The 19,183-nt window shown below is 40.7% G+C and overlaps 1 protein-coding gene across 5 annotated transcripts in view; it reads left to right on the top strand.

Annotated features, from left to right (window-relative positions):
- Positions 1-8,730: 8,730 nt before the first annotated feature.
- LOC115143209 (RNA-binding motif, single-stranded-interacting protein 1-like) overlaps positions 8,731-19,183 on the top strand; it is a 69,265-nt gene continuing 58,812 nt past the window's right edge. For 2 of the 5 annotated variants that reach the window (XM_029683929.2, XM_029683845.2), the window contains exon 1: positions 8,731-8,947. In XM_029683929.2, the coding sequence (XP_029539789.1) occupies positions 8,876-8,947 (72 nt within the window). In that variant the 5' untranslated portion in view covers positions 8,731-8,875. Of the gene's footprint in view, positions 8,948-13,163; positions 13,301-19,183 lie in introns of those variants that run through there. The other 3 variants (XM_029683405.2, XM_029683493.2, XM_029683578.2) reach the window with 3 other exon arrangements.

Here is a 19,183-nt window from a genome sequence, read left to right as displayed (position 1 = left end):
TCCCAGTTTAGGTCACCTAACAGTACGAACTCTGAAGATAAAGGGGGTGCAATTAATTCACTTATGGTGTCTAGGGCACAGCTGGGCCAAGGCTTTTACGGTTACAGAAGGCAACAAAAGATAGCTCCTGGGGAATAGGAGTGGAACTGGGGGCTACAGGGACTGGGTTAACCTCTACATCACCAGTGGAACAGAGGAGGAGTAGGATAAGGGTACGGCTAAAGGCTATAAGAACTGGTTGTCTAGTGCGTTGGGGACAGAGAATAAAAGGAGCACATTTCTGGCCGTAGTAGAATAGATTCAGGGCATAATGTACAGATAAAGGTATGGTAGGATGTGAGCACAGTGGAGGTAAACCTAGGCATTGAGAAACGATGAGAGAGGTTTCGTCTCTGGAGGCACCAGTTAAGCTAGGTGAGTCCTCCGCATGTGTGTTGGGTGGGACAAAAGAGCTATCTAAGGCATTTTGAGTGGGACTGATGGCTCTACAGTGAAATAAAACAATAAGAACTAGCCAAGACAGCAGTAGACAAGGCATATTGGCATTAGAGAGAGGCATAGAGCAAACACAGGTGTTGAACAGGAGAGCTAAAACAACAATGGGTAAACGGCGATGAATGGGCAGAGTGGGTTAGTTAGGTACATACAGGATCTGAGTTCAAGGCTGGGGCCAACAGGTAAACAAAATGAGGTACCGTGTTATTGAAACAGTCCAGGGGGCATCAGCTGTGTAGCCGAGTGATCATAGGGTCAAAAGAGCAGCAATAGGTGAGTCAGGGTGCCGTCCTGTAATCACTACTATGCTAGGCGAGCAGGGGACACAGCTATCAGAAAAGTTAGCTGGCCGGGGCTAGTAAATGGTTCTTCGGAGACATTGTGACAGAATAGCCTGTTGAACACCCGTCGGACGGTTAGGTCGGTAGACCAGTCGGGATGGATCGGCGGGGCTCCGTGTCGGCAGTAAAAGGGTCCAGGCCAATTGGAAAAATAGGTATTGTAGCCCAAGAATTGGCTGAAGGACATGTTTAGCTAGCCGGGAGATGTGCCATGCTCGAGGCTAGCTCCAGGCTAACTGGTGCTTGCTTCAAGACAGAGAAGTTAGCCAGGAGTAGCCACTCGGATAGGAGCTAGCTAGCTGTGATGATCTGGTGTAAAGGTTCAGAGCTTGCAGTTGGAATCCGGAAATGTGGTGGAGAAAAAGCAGTCCGATTTGCTCGCGCTGTGCAGACTGGCAGGAATTGACCGGGCAGAGGCTGGCTGATGTCCAAGTAAACGGTGATGACCGCAAAGCAGTGGCTAACTGACTACTAGCTAGTTAGCTGGCTAGCTCTGATGGGGGTTCCGGTTCTAAAATGTAAAAAATAGCAGATCCGTACCACATTGGGTGAGGCGGTTTGGAAGACAGTATGTTCAGTCCGTAGATGGAAAATGAGATTAAAAACATAAAAATATATACAAAATATATATGAAGAAAACGATGTATACATGGGACGGGACAGGACAAGACAAATAGACGTCCTACTGTTACGCCATCTTGGAAAGTTGCTTATGATGATACCATCTATCTTTTCATACTTGTGAAAATCTTAATAAAACAGAAAATGGATACAATTCAATGGATATCAATCAACAAAGAGGTAAAAATATGTAGGCTATAAAAATATGTTGAAGGCTAGCTGTATTGGGTGCAAATGACTGAACTGCTCACTTTTGTGTCTATGTCTGCAGGTATACAAAGGTATGTCAATTGGTATTGGTATGTTATGCAGAGCACATTTACCATCCTCCCTTAATGAACCTCTTCAATTAATATCCCACAGTCCTCTACATTATGGACAAGGTATGTGTATGATAACCACAGTTTTTTAAAATTCACATTTACAACAAACCAAGTTATGAATACTGTCATGTATGAATACTGTAATGTTTTGTTAATCATCTGTATAATTACAATTTGTTTGGATTCACAGACTTCACCCTCCCTACACCTCTGATGAATATAACAGGAAACCTGTTCGATCACCATGCACTGCAAAATCATTCTGGCTACGGATACGGAGAACATCAACACATTAACATCAACAAGCCCTTGGACTGGGAGTATACCTCATATTTAGATTGATTTATTTTGCTTTGCCACTAAAATCATAATAAACACTGGCAACTAAAATATTGTGATATTGTTATGCATATTATTATTATTGACTGGAATAGATTGAAAAAATCACTGAAGCTGGAGTCTTATATCTCCCTCTCTACCTTTAAGCATCAGCTGTCAGAGCAGCTTACCGATCACTGTACCTGTACACAGCCCATCTGTAAATATCACAACCAATTACCTCATCCCCATATTGTCATTTTTTTGTTGTTGCTCTTTTGCACCCCATCATCTCTACTTGCACATCATCATCTGCACATCTATCACTCCAGTGTTAATGCTAAATTGTAATTATTTTGCCACTATGGCCTATTTATTGCCTTTCCTCCATAATCTTACTACATTTGCACACACTGTACATAGATTTTTCTATTGTGTTATTGACTGTACGTTTGTTTATCCCATGTGAAACTCTGTGTTGTTGTTTTTGTCGCACTGCTTTGCTTGGCCAGGTCGCAGTTGTAAATAAGAACTTGTTCTCAACTGGCCTACCTGGTTAAATAAAGGTGAAATAAAATAAATAAGTACAAAAAATAAATAAATTGTATGCCGCCCTATGGGACTCCCAATCATGGCCGTATGTGATACAGCCTGGATTCAAACCAGGGACTGTAGTGACACCTCTTGCACTAAGATGCAGTACCCTTGACCACTACGCCACTTGGGAGCCTGAATGTTCTATATCCTCAGTCTGTGGTGAAGCTCAGCATGTATCTGCTGCTGGTCTTTGTGGCTCCCAGCCTGGCACAGTGACTCTTTCTCCGCAGACTGTATCCAGGGATCACCCTCTTGGGAGCCCTGCTTTGTAGTTGTCATCCATGACCCTCTGAGACATTCCAACCCCGACCTCTTCACCTGGTGTGGATGATTTACACATCCAGATAGGCCACAACAACCACAATTCAGATTACACCTCTGATGTTTCCTGTCTCGAGGGGACTATACGGCAGTAGGGTTGTGACTCTTCTCCACAACTCACAATATTAGTTGAAGTGGTTGCTTTGACCATAAGGCTAGTGGGTACAGTCCAGTACATTACTGGGGCCAAGCTTCCCGCCATCCAGGACCTCTATACCAGGAGGTGTCAGAGGAAGGCCCTAAAAAAGGTCAAAAACTCCAGCCACCCTAGTAATAGACTGTTCTCTCTGCTACCACACGGCAAGCGGTACCGGAGTCCAAAAGGCTTCTTAACAGCTTCTACCCCCAAGCCATAAAACTCCTGAACAGCTAATCAAATAGCTACCCAGACTATTTGCATTGCCCACCCCCCTTTTACGCTGCTGCTACTCTCTGTTTATTATCTATGCATAGTCACTTTAACTCTCCCTACATGTACATATTACCTCAATTACCTCGACTAACCTGTTCCCCTGCACATTGACTCTGTACCGAGTTCCCTCTGTATATAGCCTCGCTACTGTTATTTTTCTGCTGCTCTTTAAATACATTTTTTACTTATCTATTTTTTTACTTAACACTCATTTTTCTTAAAACTGCATTGTTGGTTAAGGGCTTGTAAGTAAGCATTTCACTGTAAGGTTGTACCTGTTGTATTCGGTGCATGTGACAAATAACATTTTTGCAAATTTTGAATGCTAGACTTGAAAGAAATATAGGTACGCCTATCATCAATATTCCTTCTGGTTTCTGTATGCATACAGAATTTCTTTATACTCCCAAGTTAACTAGATGTAAACCAATTCTGACAGATGCCATGTGCTGCCCCTCCCCCCAGCATATTAGTGTCAACTTGACACCTCAAAAAAGCAAAATTCCCATTTAAATGTCTCTGCTATCATAAACCAAGCATGTTCTGTAACACAATCCTTGTCACCTTTTTCTAGATAGATCCGACCCACTTGGTTAGGTCTGAACACAGTCAGGGGAAGCAGGAATCTGATTTGCTGCTTTCCTTCTTGCATTTGTACACACAATGGAAAACTGACAGTCATTGGCTTCATGTCGGCGCAGTCCACTTTTCCACATAATCTCAATGACTATTCAAACTCAAAGTAATTAAAGGTGTCATACATACTATGTTCAAAATATTTTGGAAGTGTTCACTAAATGTTCAGTAAAAAACTCTTTGACCCAGCAATACGCATCATAAAGTGTGCAGAGAAGAAATGCAATGCAGTCAAAAGAAGAATTTCTAAAACCGCTTGTCTTGTAACACTCTGCCATGAAGCCTTCAGTGATATTGTGTAAAAGTCTACGGGGAAAAGGAGGTCTCTAAAGGGGTTCTCTAAAAGAGTCACTAAAGGGGGGTCTTTAAATAGGGTCTCTGAAGGAGGTCTCTAAATAGGGTCTCTAAAGGGGTCTCTTAACTCAATCATAAGACGTCAGCTGGTGAGGTCAAATAAGGTTCGTAATTGCCCTAGTTCTCCTGGCCATTAGGTCATGCGGTATCCTGTGACAAGATTATAGTATATATGTCAAATGTTCAACGTTGGCAATATCCTTTGACTTTAATTAAAGGGCACTGAGTGTATGCCACAGTAGATTCCCTAACTGTCTACTTAGCAAAATGACTCCTCTGAAACATTTAAATGGCTGGGCCCCATCTGAATTAAAACACTGATGGCACAATCCGTCAATTGAATTTCTGCTACAGATGTAATGGCACTTATAAACATTTGATTGATTGTTTGTAACAGGTTGTAGTATAGAGGCTATTCATTCAATCTCCATTGCCAGTCCTTAAATGAATGCAAGCAAAGGCGTGGGTGGATGTCTTCTTCTGGTTTGCCAATTCCAGACAAGGAACTCCAGATATTTTTATTGCATGATGTTCTTTACATGAGTGAGTCTTGAATGACAACCCTGAAAGGGACACTCCACTTCTAGTCGAGATGGGGTCTGTCCTGTTGGATGCACAGCCCTCTGGAGCCGGACCTAAGCAAGCCAGTAAATCTTGGACCATCTGATGGTTTACCCCATGTCTTCGAAGCTAGCAAAATAAACAAACTGCTGTAGGTCTGCAGAAACGGGAGATCAGGCTGAGGGCAGAGCAGAGAGAGAAAAAACTCAAGCATGCCGGGGGGAGGGAAGAGGAATGCTGAGAGAAATCTCACAGATCAAATTTCAGGAACCTGGCGAACAAGAAACTAAGAAGCAATCCTGAAATGAAACTCTAAAGTCAAATGAAATCCACAAGGTTTTGGAGGTCGCAGAAAATATTATACTACATTTTGGCTTTTTAGTCAATTATTTGTGTAAAAATGTTAAATTCTGGAAAACAGACCCCCGACTCAAATATGTTTTGGTTGGTCCAACAGTAGAGTGATTACGTTATAGGGCTATTTTTCACCTGTACACATTTTGCCCTGACCCCTGTAGTGAATTATTCAGTTTGATAAATGAGCATGTCATCTATGTACATCTGGAAGTGAGTAGCAGGACACATAGACAGCAGATAATAAATGGACAATGAAGGGAGCACCAAGACAACCAGTGACCCGTAACAGACCCTCCTGAGCCTTTAAAATGTAACGGATAAACCAAGTTCATGGTCATGCCATTGCCTACAGAGCTCCGGTTAGATGGCAATGGTGAAGAACAATGAACATGGATAATTGCTTGTTATTTCCCCATCTTGGTTTGAAGCACAGTGCAAATCTTCTGATGGTTGATTTTCAGGAGGACTACTTTTTGTACTTGACAGAAAAGAGTCATAACCACTACTACAATATACTGTAGTAGTGTTATGTAATAGTGGCCCAAAACCAGTCACTGCCGCAAACCTGTGGAAGGTTAGTTTGGCTCCATGTGGCTCTAGCTTGCTCTAATTACTACAGGATCAAAGGAGAGAAGAAGCTCTTCATCCTCATTAATGGGATTCAAACAACATTTGCAACAGACAGCAATAAGACCATGTGCGGACATCATCACACCATCATCACACTGCACTTTAATGAAGATGAATATTACTACTCCACCTGTGTTTGGATATTTTTGGGAGGAATTTTTAATAAAGTTTTATTCAAATGAGGTTGATGAGTCCTCTGTCTTTAAATCAGAGGCGTCATGCAGAAATAGACCAAGCCTTTCCTGGCTGGGCGATGGGAGTTTCCTGTTTCTGCTCTCACTGGTCCCTGACCGTTACCACATAGGACTGGGGTTGAACTTCGGAAAAGCTCCCCACAGTTCTAAACAATCGAGAACCAAATGTCAGGGCTTCATATTCCTGAGACGGAAGAAGAGGTGATTATAATGTAAAATGTATCTCCCTTTATATGAGTTGTGGTATTGCAGAGGAATGCAGATGATACTGTGCAGTGTATCCTGTTGCCTGCCAGTAACCTTTCTGAGCATCCTTAGTGACACTGCGGCTTTGTGTCCTGAACTCTGTTCTACAAAAACACAATACAGTTCCTCATTCTATGTTCTCATCAACAGCCCTTCTTAGTGTGTACTACCCAATAAGAAATGCACAATGTGTGGCTGTGTATGTGTCCTTACTATTTGAACAATTTGTTGATAACAAATTCATGCGATAGTACTTCAATAGGACTTTCATCATTCAAAGAACATCCCTGGAGCCAAATCTGGCGACCATTGTAGGCCTATTTCCTGTTGTGACCTTTCACAGAAATGTGTTTCATTGACAAAACCCCGACATAATATGCTCCCTTCCCTTGCAGTTTCCATGACTAATATGTGAGGATATGATGGTGATTTAAAGAAAAGCTATCGAAGTAGAATCTTGGTACTTGTTCTTGGCTTGGCAGATATTTGTTGGTATACAACTGTGATAGATTGGTTTGATTAAATGTGCACAATGTGATCTGTGCATTGTGATGATATCAGGCTTAGTTTTAAGTTAATGACTTTAAATTACCTTGTTTTGATGCCATGAAGGATAGTGTACTGTGTAGTGTACCATCACTCATTGAACCAATATGCCCCTCATTTTGAGTCTTTTTTAATGATTTTATGGGGGTGCAATTTTAGCCTATAGGCTATAGATTGCGTGACCCATCGGAGTATCAGAGATGAGGGGCGGCATCGGGCACACATCGATATATAGTCTAATAAGCAAATAATTATAAAACACTGAGAAATATTGAAATTGCATCAATAACAATTACATGACCCTCCCCTGGACTTGACTTTAAAAATATAATACAATGGGATCTATTCCTGGATGCTGATTGGTTAAAACCGCATTCCAGCCGGCTATTATAAACTGTTTACCAACTTAAATAGAGCAGTAAAAATAACCGTTTTGTCATACCCGAGGTATAAGGTCTGAAATACCCCAGCTGTCAGCCAATCAGTATTCAGGGCTTGAACCATACAGTTTAAAATCCTAAAATTAAATCTATGACGTTGAAATGCCTATTTACTCTGTTCTATATCACTCTGGCATCATTTGTATGGATATATACAAAGAAATGTCAACAGAAAACTGGTAAAACAAAATTAAATGCGGACAGTTTGCAGTCTTTCCAGCTTCAGTTTGAAGTGATTGTGTTAGTTGTGTTGTTGGCTAACTCCTCTGAACAACAGTGTCGTGATGAGCACATGTTCTATGCTGTGAAATGCGAAATAGCGCATCATTAGCTCATTGTTAAAATCAAAACAAATGTCATTGATCACATACACACACGGTTAACAGATGTTATTGCGAGTGTAGCAAAATGCTTATGGGTGTATCCAAATAAATGTCACTAGAAAACAGCTCAAACATACGCAAATGCAGCTACTTTGCTGTTATTCTGGCTGCACGTTTGACGTGACTGTACATTTGCAGCAGTTGGCTGGCTAGCAACCAGGGGATAAGGACGTTGCCAGCCAGTATGGCCATGGTACATTTAGTAGGAACAACTGGGTCGCATACATAGATACAGAACAAGAAGACTTAATGACTGGGTAGTGTCTCTGGCAACCTAAACGACAGAACAAACGACCAGTCGGCTTGGGTAGCAACGTTAGATGTCTGCCGGGACTATATCTTGTGGAAGAATAAAATAGTATGAATAAATTAATCTAAATATATATTTGCATTAAAATTTGTCAATCATTATTTGAATATGTTGGTAACTCGTTGTATAAAAGTGATAATGCCCTCGAAGCTGGTGTTTGGAGGATATATTGGCACGGTTTGCCGGCCCGAGGAACACCGGTGCCAATATATCCCCAAAACACCGGCTTCTCTGGCATTATCACTTAACTAAACCCTCCCCTTGACTGAAATTGAAAAAGCATTTCAATTTCCTCAAAGTAACCATTCTGTAAATGTCGATCCTTCACTTATTGATGTCACATGGCAATGTTTGGATTGCTGTTGAAAAGGTGAGTACTTGTCCAACATCGGAGACTGATGTCTGGAGAGTAACTATAGGCCTATGGAATTCCAATTCATCATTGACTGAAACTTCGTTATTGTATCTTCAACTACAAATTGTATTATCTAAATGCATAAAACGGTTGTCTTTAAACTATTCTGAATGAGGTTTCATGCATAGCCAACTGGTCAGCATTAGCTCTAGTCAGAATGTACACACACCAGAGAAAGCCCATTGCCCGAATCAGGTCCAACTCCCACGCAGAAACGCAGTTCATTTGCACTGAGGCTGGCTGACATTGGGACATTCCACTGTTTCGCTGTTTGGTTCCAGGGTGAGGTCTCCCGCCCCAACGAGAGAATTGACTTTGGAAAAACGGAATAGGCGGAAATACTGAAGTAACCGACTGGTTCATATTTCTATATTCATGGGAAAAGCGTGGCAACAACAGATGTACCCCCAGTACTCGTATTACTACCCCCAATACCTGCAAGCGAAGGTAAAGTAAAACAGTGTTCTATGTACTTGAAAAGTAGCTACATTGTAAAATGATCAATGCGCGGTTAGATTCGACAATTGATAAGAAAATGTTCTTCATCATCTGCCCCGATTATTGTACTCTAGTTTGTCTGTAAGATTTCTTGTTCGTTAGGGTTATGTTTATGTAATTTGAAACGCATATTCAGGAAAATATGTTGAGATGACTATGACTTGAAGCACAAATGAATGCTGTAGGCTATTTAGTGCATCTCAACACCTGTCAAACTCTTCTGACATACATATTTGTTGTTACTATTTATTACTATTGACTTGGATCATTTAGATTCACATTGGCCAGATTGTGGCTCTCCAGGGTTAGCTAATAGAAAGGACATTCAATTTATAGGATTACTGTTATTACCAAATCCCTTCAACACTGCCATGTATAATTAAAGGTGCAGTGCAGTCAACAACGTGAATTTCTTGTGTTTTATCTATATTTCCACACTATGAGGTTGGAATAATACTGTGAAACTGTGAAAATTGTGATAATGCCCTTTTAGTTTAAGAGACCGTTTTTGTTAGATGGTTTTGGTGACATCACCAGGCAGTAAATTAGTTAATAGACCAATAAGAAAGCGAGTTCCAAACCTCACTGCCAATAACATCTAGTTTTCAGTATTCCCCTCCCCACTCCAAGACAGTCCTAGCAAAATCCTTGCTTAAGAAATGGGTCTTTGCTAAGAAGCTATTTTTGGTTTCTTTTTGACCATTTTAATTGAAAACAATCACAGTAAGGTACTTAATTGTTACCCAGAAATGATTGGATATTGAGATTTTAAAAAATGGCTGCATTGGACCTTTAAGTATTAGATCAAGATACACCCAATTTATTCAACTATTATGAATTGTTTATGTAGTATTTGATATTCTATTTTGTATTTATTCATGGTCATAAGAGCGCAAGTCAGGTTTCATAGAATTCTTCATAGCATCATTAATACATTTTGTGTTGAAAGTCAGAGGGCATATGGGGTCAACTGACAGTCCTCAGTTGACTTACAGGCATCTCGTATGATCATCAAGAGGCTCCTACAGAATACTTTGCATCACTTAGTCTCCATACATGTTTAATCAGCTTGGCTGCCTATTAAATGACAAGGTCCCAGAGCTCCAGCCCTGTAGGCTACTTAGTATGCAACTGTAAAATGAGGATATGTTTTCAAACAGGGATAGACATCTGAGTGTGTCGATCCAATGAAAAGGACATTAAACAGGATTTTAGAATTACATTGTGTTAGCAACACAGCCTATTATAGCTGTGTTATGAATGCATGGGCTGTTTATTTACCACTTGGATATAATTTGAAGTAAAAATAAGTGATACTAGCAAGAGCAGGTTACGGGTTTCTCTTTTATTTGAAGATATCATCTGAAGAGAAAGTATTAGCTTATTTGCCAAAGTTAGTCAACATATCACCTGCATTCACAGCTGCTGGTCATTTAGTCATAAAATGCTTCCTTAACTCATCTTCCTACTGATGTGCAATATTCCTCAGTGTTTGTTCCTTCTAATCCCATTCTTCCATTGATTAAAGACTCATTCTTTGAATTTGATTCAAGAATAGGGCCATTCATTTGATTTCCGCATGGAAAGGGATGTGGCCCCATTCACTTTGTTTTATGACACACCAGATATGTGTGGGGTGGCCTTAATACAGAAATGGCTTGTCCACTTCAAACAGGGCCCTGCTTTGTGGATAACTGACATGGTGGTTTACATTATCACTGTCCTGCTGTGTCCTGCTGGCCTCTTTGCTGGGATCCAAATGAAATGACTCTGTTATTGTCTTATTGCGGGGGCCTGGCACAGATTTCTCTCCATGGCTGTAAACACGCCGTCTATTTAGGTGTGTATCTGATGTTTGAAGCATTTAACACTTAGTGACATTCTATGGTCTTTTTTTGTGATATTAATTTTGTATAGAAGAGCTGTAATCACATTCAGTCAGTGCATAAATATTGCATTATTCATTGTTCGGGTTCTTGTTTACTGTCAATTTGTTATGAGATACTGTCACAGGAATGAAAAGCATTGACAAAGCACAGAAAATTGGAGCATGTTTTTGATGCAACTTTCTGTCTCGGCAGGAGACCAGCTACCGTACTGTGATTGAGGAATTCAAGTGGTGCAGAACAGGCTGCTTTTAAGTTAATAACCGAGTACTTGAACACTGGTGTCAGTGCAAGTGACATCTATCTATGTGAGTGATCCAGTATTGGATTGAACAGCTAGACTAGGGGGTCACAGATTTGCAGTTGAAACAACCGATGGTCCTGACTGCTGAAAAAGTGTTTACATTGACGTAAATAAGCTTTTACAAGTTTAATCCTCACAGCTCCCAGTCCTGAAATAAATAAAAATCAATCTTATTTGTTGTCAACACAAGCCTTTAATCAAGGAAAAGTGAACACATTAACTGCCATCGGACATTACATACAGAGACTGTGAACAATGGCATTATGCTGAGCCTGAAAAAGCCCTATAGAATGTTTACAATAAAGTTTGGAGAGTTGCCTGGCAGCGGAATGTATACAATTGAACAGCACAGAGGTGCTGCTCTTTATGTTGGCGCAGGGCTGAAAGAGCACCCATTGTGCTCCTATGATTCTCATTCTTGGCGACTTTTGACATGAGCAAAATGATGGCCTACCCAGTGCACAGTAAAACCCACCCTGCTGTTGAGTCTCTCTCTGCCAAGAGGCTCTCATACAAAGAGAGAATACATTGACAAGTCCCATCAGGGTTAGAAAGGTTTCAATGGTGACACGTGGGCAATAAAGGTAATCATGTCTTATTCATTGATTCTCGTGTAAATAATGTAAATGAGTATGCAACTAAATAAAGCAACAACGGTTATAATATCAATCGTAATGTAGCAGGAATATTGCAATCTATGTTGTTGATTTTTACTTTTTAAAGACAATTATTATGGAGGCAGAGCGTAGTCGGGGTTGAACAATCTTACATTTTCACTTCTCATCAAGGCCCTTATTATCTTTTTTCATGAGAACATGTCTTATTTATGAGGAAAACCAATAAACATCTCGTATCAGGCTATTTCATCGATAAATAATTCATGAAAGGGGAAATTGATTATGAAAAACGGGGAATAGGAAAGATTATTGAAAATGAGTGCATGTCAATCATGTATTTTCTAGCAATACAGATATGAATAATTTCTGCTTATAATCAACTGAATATCAGATAATGAATGTGGGTTAGTCAATGTTCACTATTTGCTTTCAAAGTAAAACAATAAATAACAAAGGTCTATTTTGTGGCCACGATAGTATGAAAGGAAAATATATATTTTTTCCCATTTGGAATAAATTGCATGCTCTACATTAAGTCATTAAGTCAAGTTTTGGGCACTAGATGAAACGTCCTTAGAATTCTTACAAACATTCTTCAAATATGAATGTCTCTTTAACCATTAACGCATAGAAAAAACGTGACAAGTGAGTTTGCAATGTTCTATTACAACCCCTCTCAACTGACCAACAATTAAGCCAAAGCTCTCTGATTGAGCAATGTGCTGTTGACAGCAAAACATCAGTGTTTGATATTCTATCCCCCTGTGCTGGAAGTCAAACATAGATCACTTGCCACATGATCACATCCCTTTGGTGCTGACATCACATGACCAGTGAGTGCTGGAGACAGATGGGCAGAGTGCTGTCTGTCATGGGGATCTACAGTGCAGCATGTTAACTCTGTCCTGTCCAAGCACCTCTCTGTTTATTGTTGAAAAACTGTCTGCAAAGCAGACTTCTGGCAAAACTAAGACTGATTTACATTTTTATTATGAGGAATTTGTGTAGTTTTAGTGCTGTTTTTCTAAAGTAAAAGTTTGTGTTACAAGACGAACATTATCATGAGTGTAGCATCCACTCTAAAAAGCTTTTATTGAATTGTCTCTGCAATTTGATACACCTGATGGCCTGCAGAGTCTCCTTTAAGACTAATCGAATGTAATACTTTGATCATGTTTTGTGTGAGATTTCCTAACTGACTTATCATATTATTATTTTAATTTTATGAATTTGTAAGTATGGAAAGGCTTTCCATTCATCTACTCTCAATCTTGGATAATGAGAACTTTAGGTTGAGCTTTCCTACCCCACCCCCATGCCTTTATCGTTTGTCTTCCTGTGTGTGACACACACACACACACACACACACACACACGTTTGTCTTTGTGGTTTACTTGTTTCCACCCTAACGCTCTGGGAGTCGTCGAAAATGATTCTGTCGCTGCCTCAGTGGGGCTTTGGCCCCCAAACTCACCCCTTCCATCCAGGCAGGAAGGTAAATATACAGAGCTGTTTGTAAAGACTTCCTGGTACTGCTGGGACTCTCTTTCCTCCACTTGAATTTCAGGGTTCCGTGGTATTGCTGGATCTCATTCTGAGCGAGCTAACGGAGAGGAAGGAAATGGATGGGAGAGAGATGTGAGCCTTTCAGAGGAAGTATTGTTGTGTTAAACCTTATAGCTGCTCTTAGGCTCGAGAAAAACGGAGGGCAGTCTTACGGTTCTATGTGCTGTGAGTGCCTGATTCCTTTTAACTGACGAAGTAGCTGATTTCCTTACCATCAAAGGGTGTTGCAGGCTAATGTATACCGTTCCCATAAATGTGCATGTACACTGTAATGGTGTGTATAGTTGTCATCTATTAGTCAAGCTGCTAGATTCTGTGTAAGAGCCCTGGTGTCTGTAGGGTTTGATCTGGCATAGAGCCAGAACGAAATTGAAAGGTATGCACTGCGTGGGAGGGGCCTGCTTCCTGATCATTTGTTTGTTCTGCCGATTCAGCAGAGACAGCTGTATCATGTCAAAACAGCATGCTTAAAAGAACTGATTTGTGGCCGTGTGAGATCGGATCTCACCGCAGGCTTTTCTGTGATTGTAGGTTCACTCATAGGTGAGATGTTTGTCATACCTCATGAAAACAGAAAGACGTGCTTTGAGTCCGTAGAGCAGCAGCTCAAATCTTTAGTTTTATTTCATTGTCAGTATCAATTCCTAAAGAAAATAATAAATTAAGTTTCAGGTAAATAAATGCATTCACAAGAAATAACAATTACAGTTGGCTATATGTTTTATGTAATAACTTTGAAAGCTGTAGACCAGTGGAGGCTCCTCAGAGGAGGAAGGGGAGGACCATCCTCCTCAGTGAATTTCATAAAAATAAAAAGTTAAACATTTCAACAGTTTTCCTTTTTAGATAAACTATACAAAATATATTCAGCTCACCAAATAATGTATTGAAACACACTGCTTTGCAATTAAGGTCTACAGTAGCCTCAACAGCGCTCTGTAGCGTAGCACCATGGTGTAGCCAGAGGACAGCTAGCTTCCGTCCTCTTCTGGGTACATTGACTTCAATACAAAACCGAGGAGGGTCATGGTTCTCACCCCCTTCCGTAGACTTACACAGTAATTATGACAACTTCTGAAAGACATCATCCAACCTATCAGAGCTCTTGCAGCATGAACTAACATGTTGTCCACCCAATCAAAGGATCAGAGGATGAATCTACTACTGAAAGCATAAGCTACAGTTAGCTAGCACTGCAGTGCATGAAATGTGGAGAATAGTAGACTCAAAGATAGAGAAAGACAATAGTCTTGAACAAATTAATTTCTTCAAAAATAAAGGAGAAGCAAGCACTTTCACTTACTTAGCTAGGTAGCAAATGCAGCTAGCTAGTTTAGCCTTCTCAAACACCTGGCTCAAACAGAGGGATGTTAGCTAGCTGGATATCCAACACTGGAACTCTTCCAAGTCAAAGTAAGCTTTTGGTTATACAAATTTATTGCCACAGGGGCCCACCGGTGTAACTGCTAACCCGTGTACTACACTGTACTGCATGATTGTAGCGGGTTTACTAACACGTTAGTTATATTAGCTATGTTGACTATGATGTTACTTTAGCTAATATGGTGAGCTAGCTGCGGTTATGATACACTATACAGTATATACAAAACAGTGTGGACACCACTTCAAATTTTTGAATTCGGCTATTTAAGCCACACCCGTTGCTGACAGGTGTATAAAATCAAGCACAAAGTCATACAATCTCCATAGAGAAACATTGGCAGTAGAATGGCCTTACTGAAGAGCTCAGTGACTTTCAACATGGCACCTTCATAGGAGTCCACCTTTCCAACAAGTCAGTTCGTTGAATTTCTTCCCTGCTAGAGCTTCCCCGGTCAACAGCAAGTGCTGTTATTGTAAAGTGGAAAAGTCTAGGTTGCAACACTCACTACCGAGTTCCAAACTGCCTGTTGAAGCAACATCAGCACAAGAACTGTTTGTCGGGAGCTTCATGAAATGGGTTTCCATGGCCGAGCAGCCGCACACAAGCCTAAGCGCAATGCCAAGCGTCGGGTGGAGTGGTGTCGGGTGGACTCAGGAGCACTGGAAACGCGTTCTCTGGAGTGATGAATCACGCTTCACCATCTGGCAGTCTGATGAATGAATCTGGGTTTGATGGATGCCAGGTGAATGCTACAGTTGAAGTCGGAAGTTTGCATACACCTTGGCAAAATACATTTAAACTCTGTTTTTCACAATTCCTGACATTTAATCTTAGTAAAAATTCCCTGTCTTGGGCCAGTTAGTATCACCACTTTATTTTAAGAATGTGAAATGTCAGAATGATAGTAGAGAGAATTATTTATTTCAGCTTTTATTTCTTTCATCACATTCCGAGTGGGTCAGAAGTTTACATACACTCACTTAGTATTTGGTAGCATTGCCTTTAAATTGTTTAACTTGGGTCAAACATTTTGGGTAGCCTTCCACAAGCTTCCCACAATAAGTTGGGTGAATTTTGGCCCATTCCTCCTGACAGAGCTGGTGTTACCTAGTCAGGTTTGTAGGCCTCCTTGCTTGCACACACTTTTTCAGTTCTGCCCACATGTTGTCTATTTAAATTGAGGTCAGGGCTTTGTGATGGCCACTCCAATACCTTGACTTTGTTGTCCTTAAGCCATTTTGACACAACTTTGGAAGTATGGTTGGGGTCATTGTCCATTTGGAAGACCCATTTGCAACCAAGCTTTAACTTCCTGACTGATGTCTTGAGATGTTGCTTCAATATATCCACATAATTTTCCTCCTCATGATGCCATCAATTTTGTAAAGTGCATCAGTCCCTCCTGCAGCAAAGCACCCCCACATGATGCTGCCACCCCAGTGCTTCACGGTTGGGATGGTTAACTTCGGCTTGCAAGGCTCTCCCCTTTTCCTCCAAACATAACAATGGTCATTATGGCCAAACAGTTCTATTTTTGTTTCATCAGACCAGAGGACATTTCTACAAAAAGTAGGATCTTTGTCCCCATGTGCAGTTGTAAACCGTAGTCTGGCTTTTTTATGGTGGTTTTGGAGCAGTGGCTTCTTCCTTGCTGAGCGGTCTTGCAGGTTATGTCGATATAGGACTCATTTTACTGTGGATATAGATACTTTTGTGCCTGTTTCCTCCAGCATCTTCACAAGGTCCTTTGCTGTTGTTCTGGGATTGATTTGCACTTTTCACACCAAAGTACGTTCATCTCTAGGAGACAGAACGTGTCTCCTTCCTGAGCGGGATGACAGCTGCGTGGTCCCATGGTGTTTATACTTGCGTACTATTGTTTGTACAGATGAACGTGGTACTTTCAGGCATTTGGAAATTGCTCCCAAGGATGAACCAGACTTGTGGAGGTCTACAAATTTTTTTCTGAGGTCTTGGCTGATTTCTTTTGATTTTCCCATGATGTCAAGCAAAGAGGCACTGAGTTTGAAGGTAGGCCTTGAAATACACCCACAGGTACACCTCAATTTGACTCAAACGATATCAATTAGCCTATCAGAAGCTTCTAAAGCCATGACATCATTTTCTGGAATCTTCCAAGCTGTTTAAAGGTACAGTCAACTCCGTGTATGTAAACTTCTGACCCACTGGAATTGTGATACAATGAATTATAAGCTAAATAATCTGTCTGTAAACAATTGTTGGAAAGATTACTTGTGTCATGCACAAGTAGATGCCGTAACCAACTTGCCAAAACTATAGTTTGTTAACAAGAAATTTGTGGAGTGGTTGAAAAACAAGTTTTAATGAATCCAACCTAAGTGTATGTAAACTTCCGACTTCAACTGTACCTGACTCAATGCATAGTGCCAACTGTAAAGTTTGGCGGAGGATAAAAAATGGTCTGGGTCTGTTTTTCATGGTTCGAGCTAGGCCCCTTAGTTTCAGTGAAGGGAAATCTTAACTCTAAAGCATACAATGACATTCTAGATTATTCTGTGCTTCCAACTTTGTGGCAACAGTTTGGGGAAGGCCCTTTCCTGTTTCAGCATGACAATGCCCCGGGGCACAAAGTGAGGTCTATACAGAAATGGTTTGTCGAGTTCGGTGTGGAAGAACTTGACTGGCCTGCACAGAGCCCTGACCTCAATCCCATCGAACACCTTTGGGATGAATTTCAACCTCATATATAGAGAACATTTTAGTATCATGTAGTAGCCTAAACCTGTCAATGTTAAACTTGGTGAATGGATTATGAATGACAGTCATCCAATATGCTGTAATAGAAATAAGGCATTGCTCATAAAAGAAATGTGTCCTCAATAATCTTAAAACGTCAGCGACCGCTACTGCAGTAGACATACAGTACCAGTCAAAAGTTTGGACACACCTACTCATGCCAGGGTTTTTATAGATTTTTTACTCTTTTCTACATTGTAGAATCATAGTGAAGACATCACAACTATGAAATAACACATATGGAATCATGTAGTAACCAAAAAAGTGTTAAACAAATCCAAATATATTTTATATTTGAGATTCTTCAAAGTAGCCACCTTTTGCCTTGATGACAGCTTTGCACACTCGTGGCATTCTATCAACCAGCTTCATGAGGTAGTCACCTGTAATGCATTTCAATTAACAGGTGTGCCTTGTTAAAATTTAATTTGTGGAATTTCCTTCCTTCTTAATGTGTTTGAGCCAATCAGTTGTGTTGTGACAAAGATAGCCATATTTGATAAAAGACCAAGTCCATATTATGGCAAGAACAGCTCAAATAAGCAAAGAGAAACGACAGTCCATCATTACTTTAAGACATGAAGGTCAGTCAATCTGGAAAATTTCAAGGACTTTTAAAGTTTCTTCAAGCGCAGTTGCAAAAACCATGAAGCGCTATGATGAAACTGGCTCTCATGAGGACCGCCACAGGAATGGAAGACCCAGAGTTACCTCTGCTGCAGAGGAAAATAAATACTTCACAGAGTTCAAGTAACAGACACATATCAACATCAATTGTTCAGGCCTTCATTGTCGAATTGCTGCAAAGAAACCACTACTAAAAGACACCAATAAGAAGAACAGGCTTACCGGTGGAAATCTGTCGTTTAATCTGATGAGTCCAAATTTCAGATTTTTGGTTCCAACCGCCTTGTCTTTATGAGACGCAGAGTAGGTGAACAGATTAACTCGGCATGTGTGGTTCACACTGTGAAGCATGGAGGAGGAGGTGTGATGGTGTGGGGATACTTTGCTGGTGACATTGTCTGTGATTTATTTAGAATTCAAGGCACACTTAAACAGCATGGCTACCACAGCATTCTGCAGCGATACACCATCCCATCTGGTTTGCGCTTAGTGGGACTATCATTTGTCTTTCAACAGGACAATGACCCAACACACCTCAAGGATGTGTAAGAGCAATTTGACTAAGATGACTTGTCCCCCAATATCACCCGAACTCAACCAAATTGAGATGGTTTGGGATGAGTTGGACCGCAGAGTGAAGGAAAAGCAGCCAACAAGTGCTCAGCATATGTGGGAACTCCTTCAAGACTGTTGGAAAAGCATTCCTCATGAAGCTTGTAAAGAGAATGCCAAGAGTCTACAAAGCTGTCATCAAGGCAAAGGGTGATTTGTTTAACACCTTTTTGTTTACTACATGATTCCATATGTGTTATTTCATAGTTTTGATGTCTTCACTATTATCCTACAATGTAGAAAATAGTGTGTCCAAACTTTTGACAGGTTTACATAGGTACTTTTGACTCCTATATAAAGGGATAGTTCCACTGACTATCACGCTCCCCACCCTGGTCCCCTTTCACTCAGTGACCTCCACAGAGTGCTGATTCAGGTCTTTCTGTTCCCTTTAACTGTGACCTATTTGCA

Source organism: Oncorhynchus nerka, linkage group LG1 (assembly GCF_034236695.1).
Source record: "Oncorhynchus nerka isolate Pitt River linkage group LG1, Oner_Uvic_2.0, whole genome shotgun sequence".
In the NCBI taxonomy this organism is placed as follows: domain Eukaryota; kingdom Metazoa; phylum Chordata; class Actinopteri; order Salmoniformes; family Salmonidae; genus Oncorhynchus; species Oncorhynchus nerka.
The sequence above is the reverse complement of the archived record's forward strand: the minus strand, read 5'-3'. Positions and strand labels throughout refer to the sequence as shown.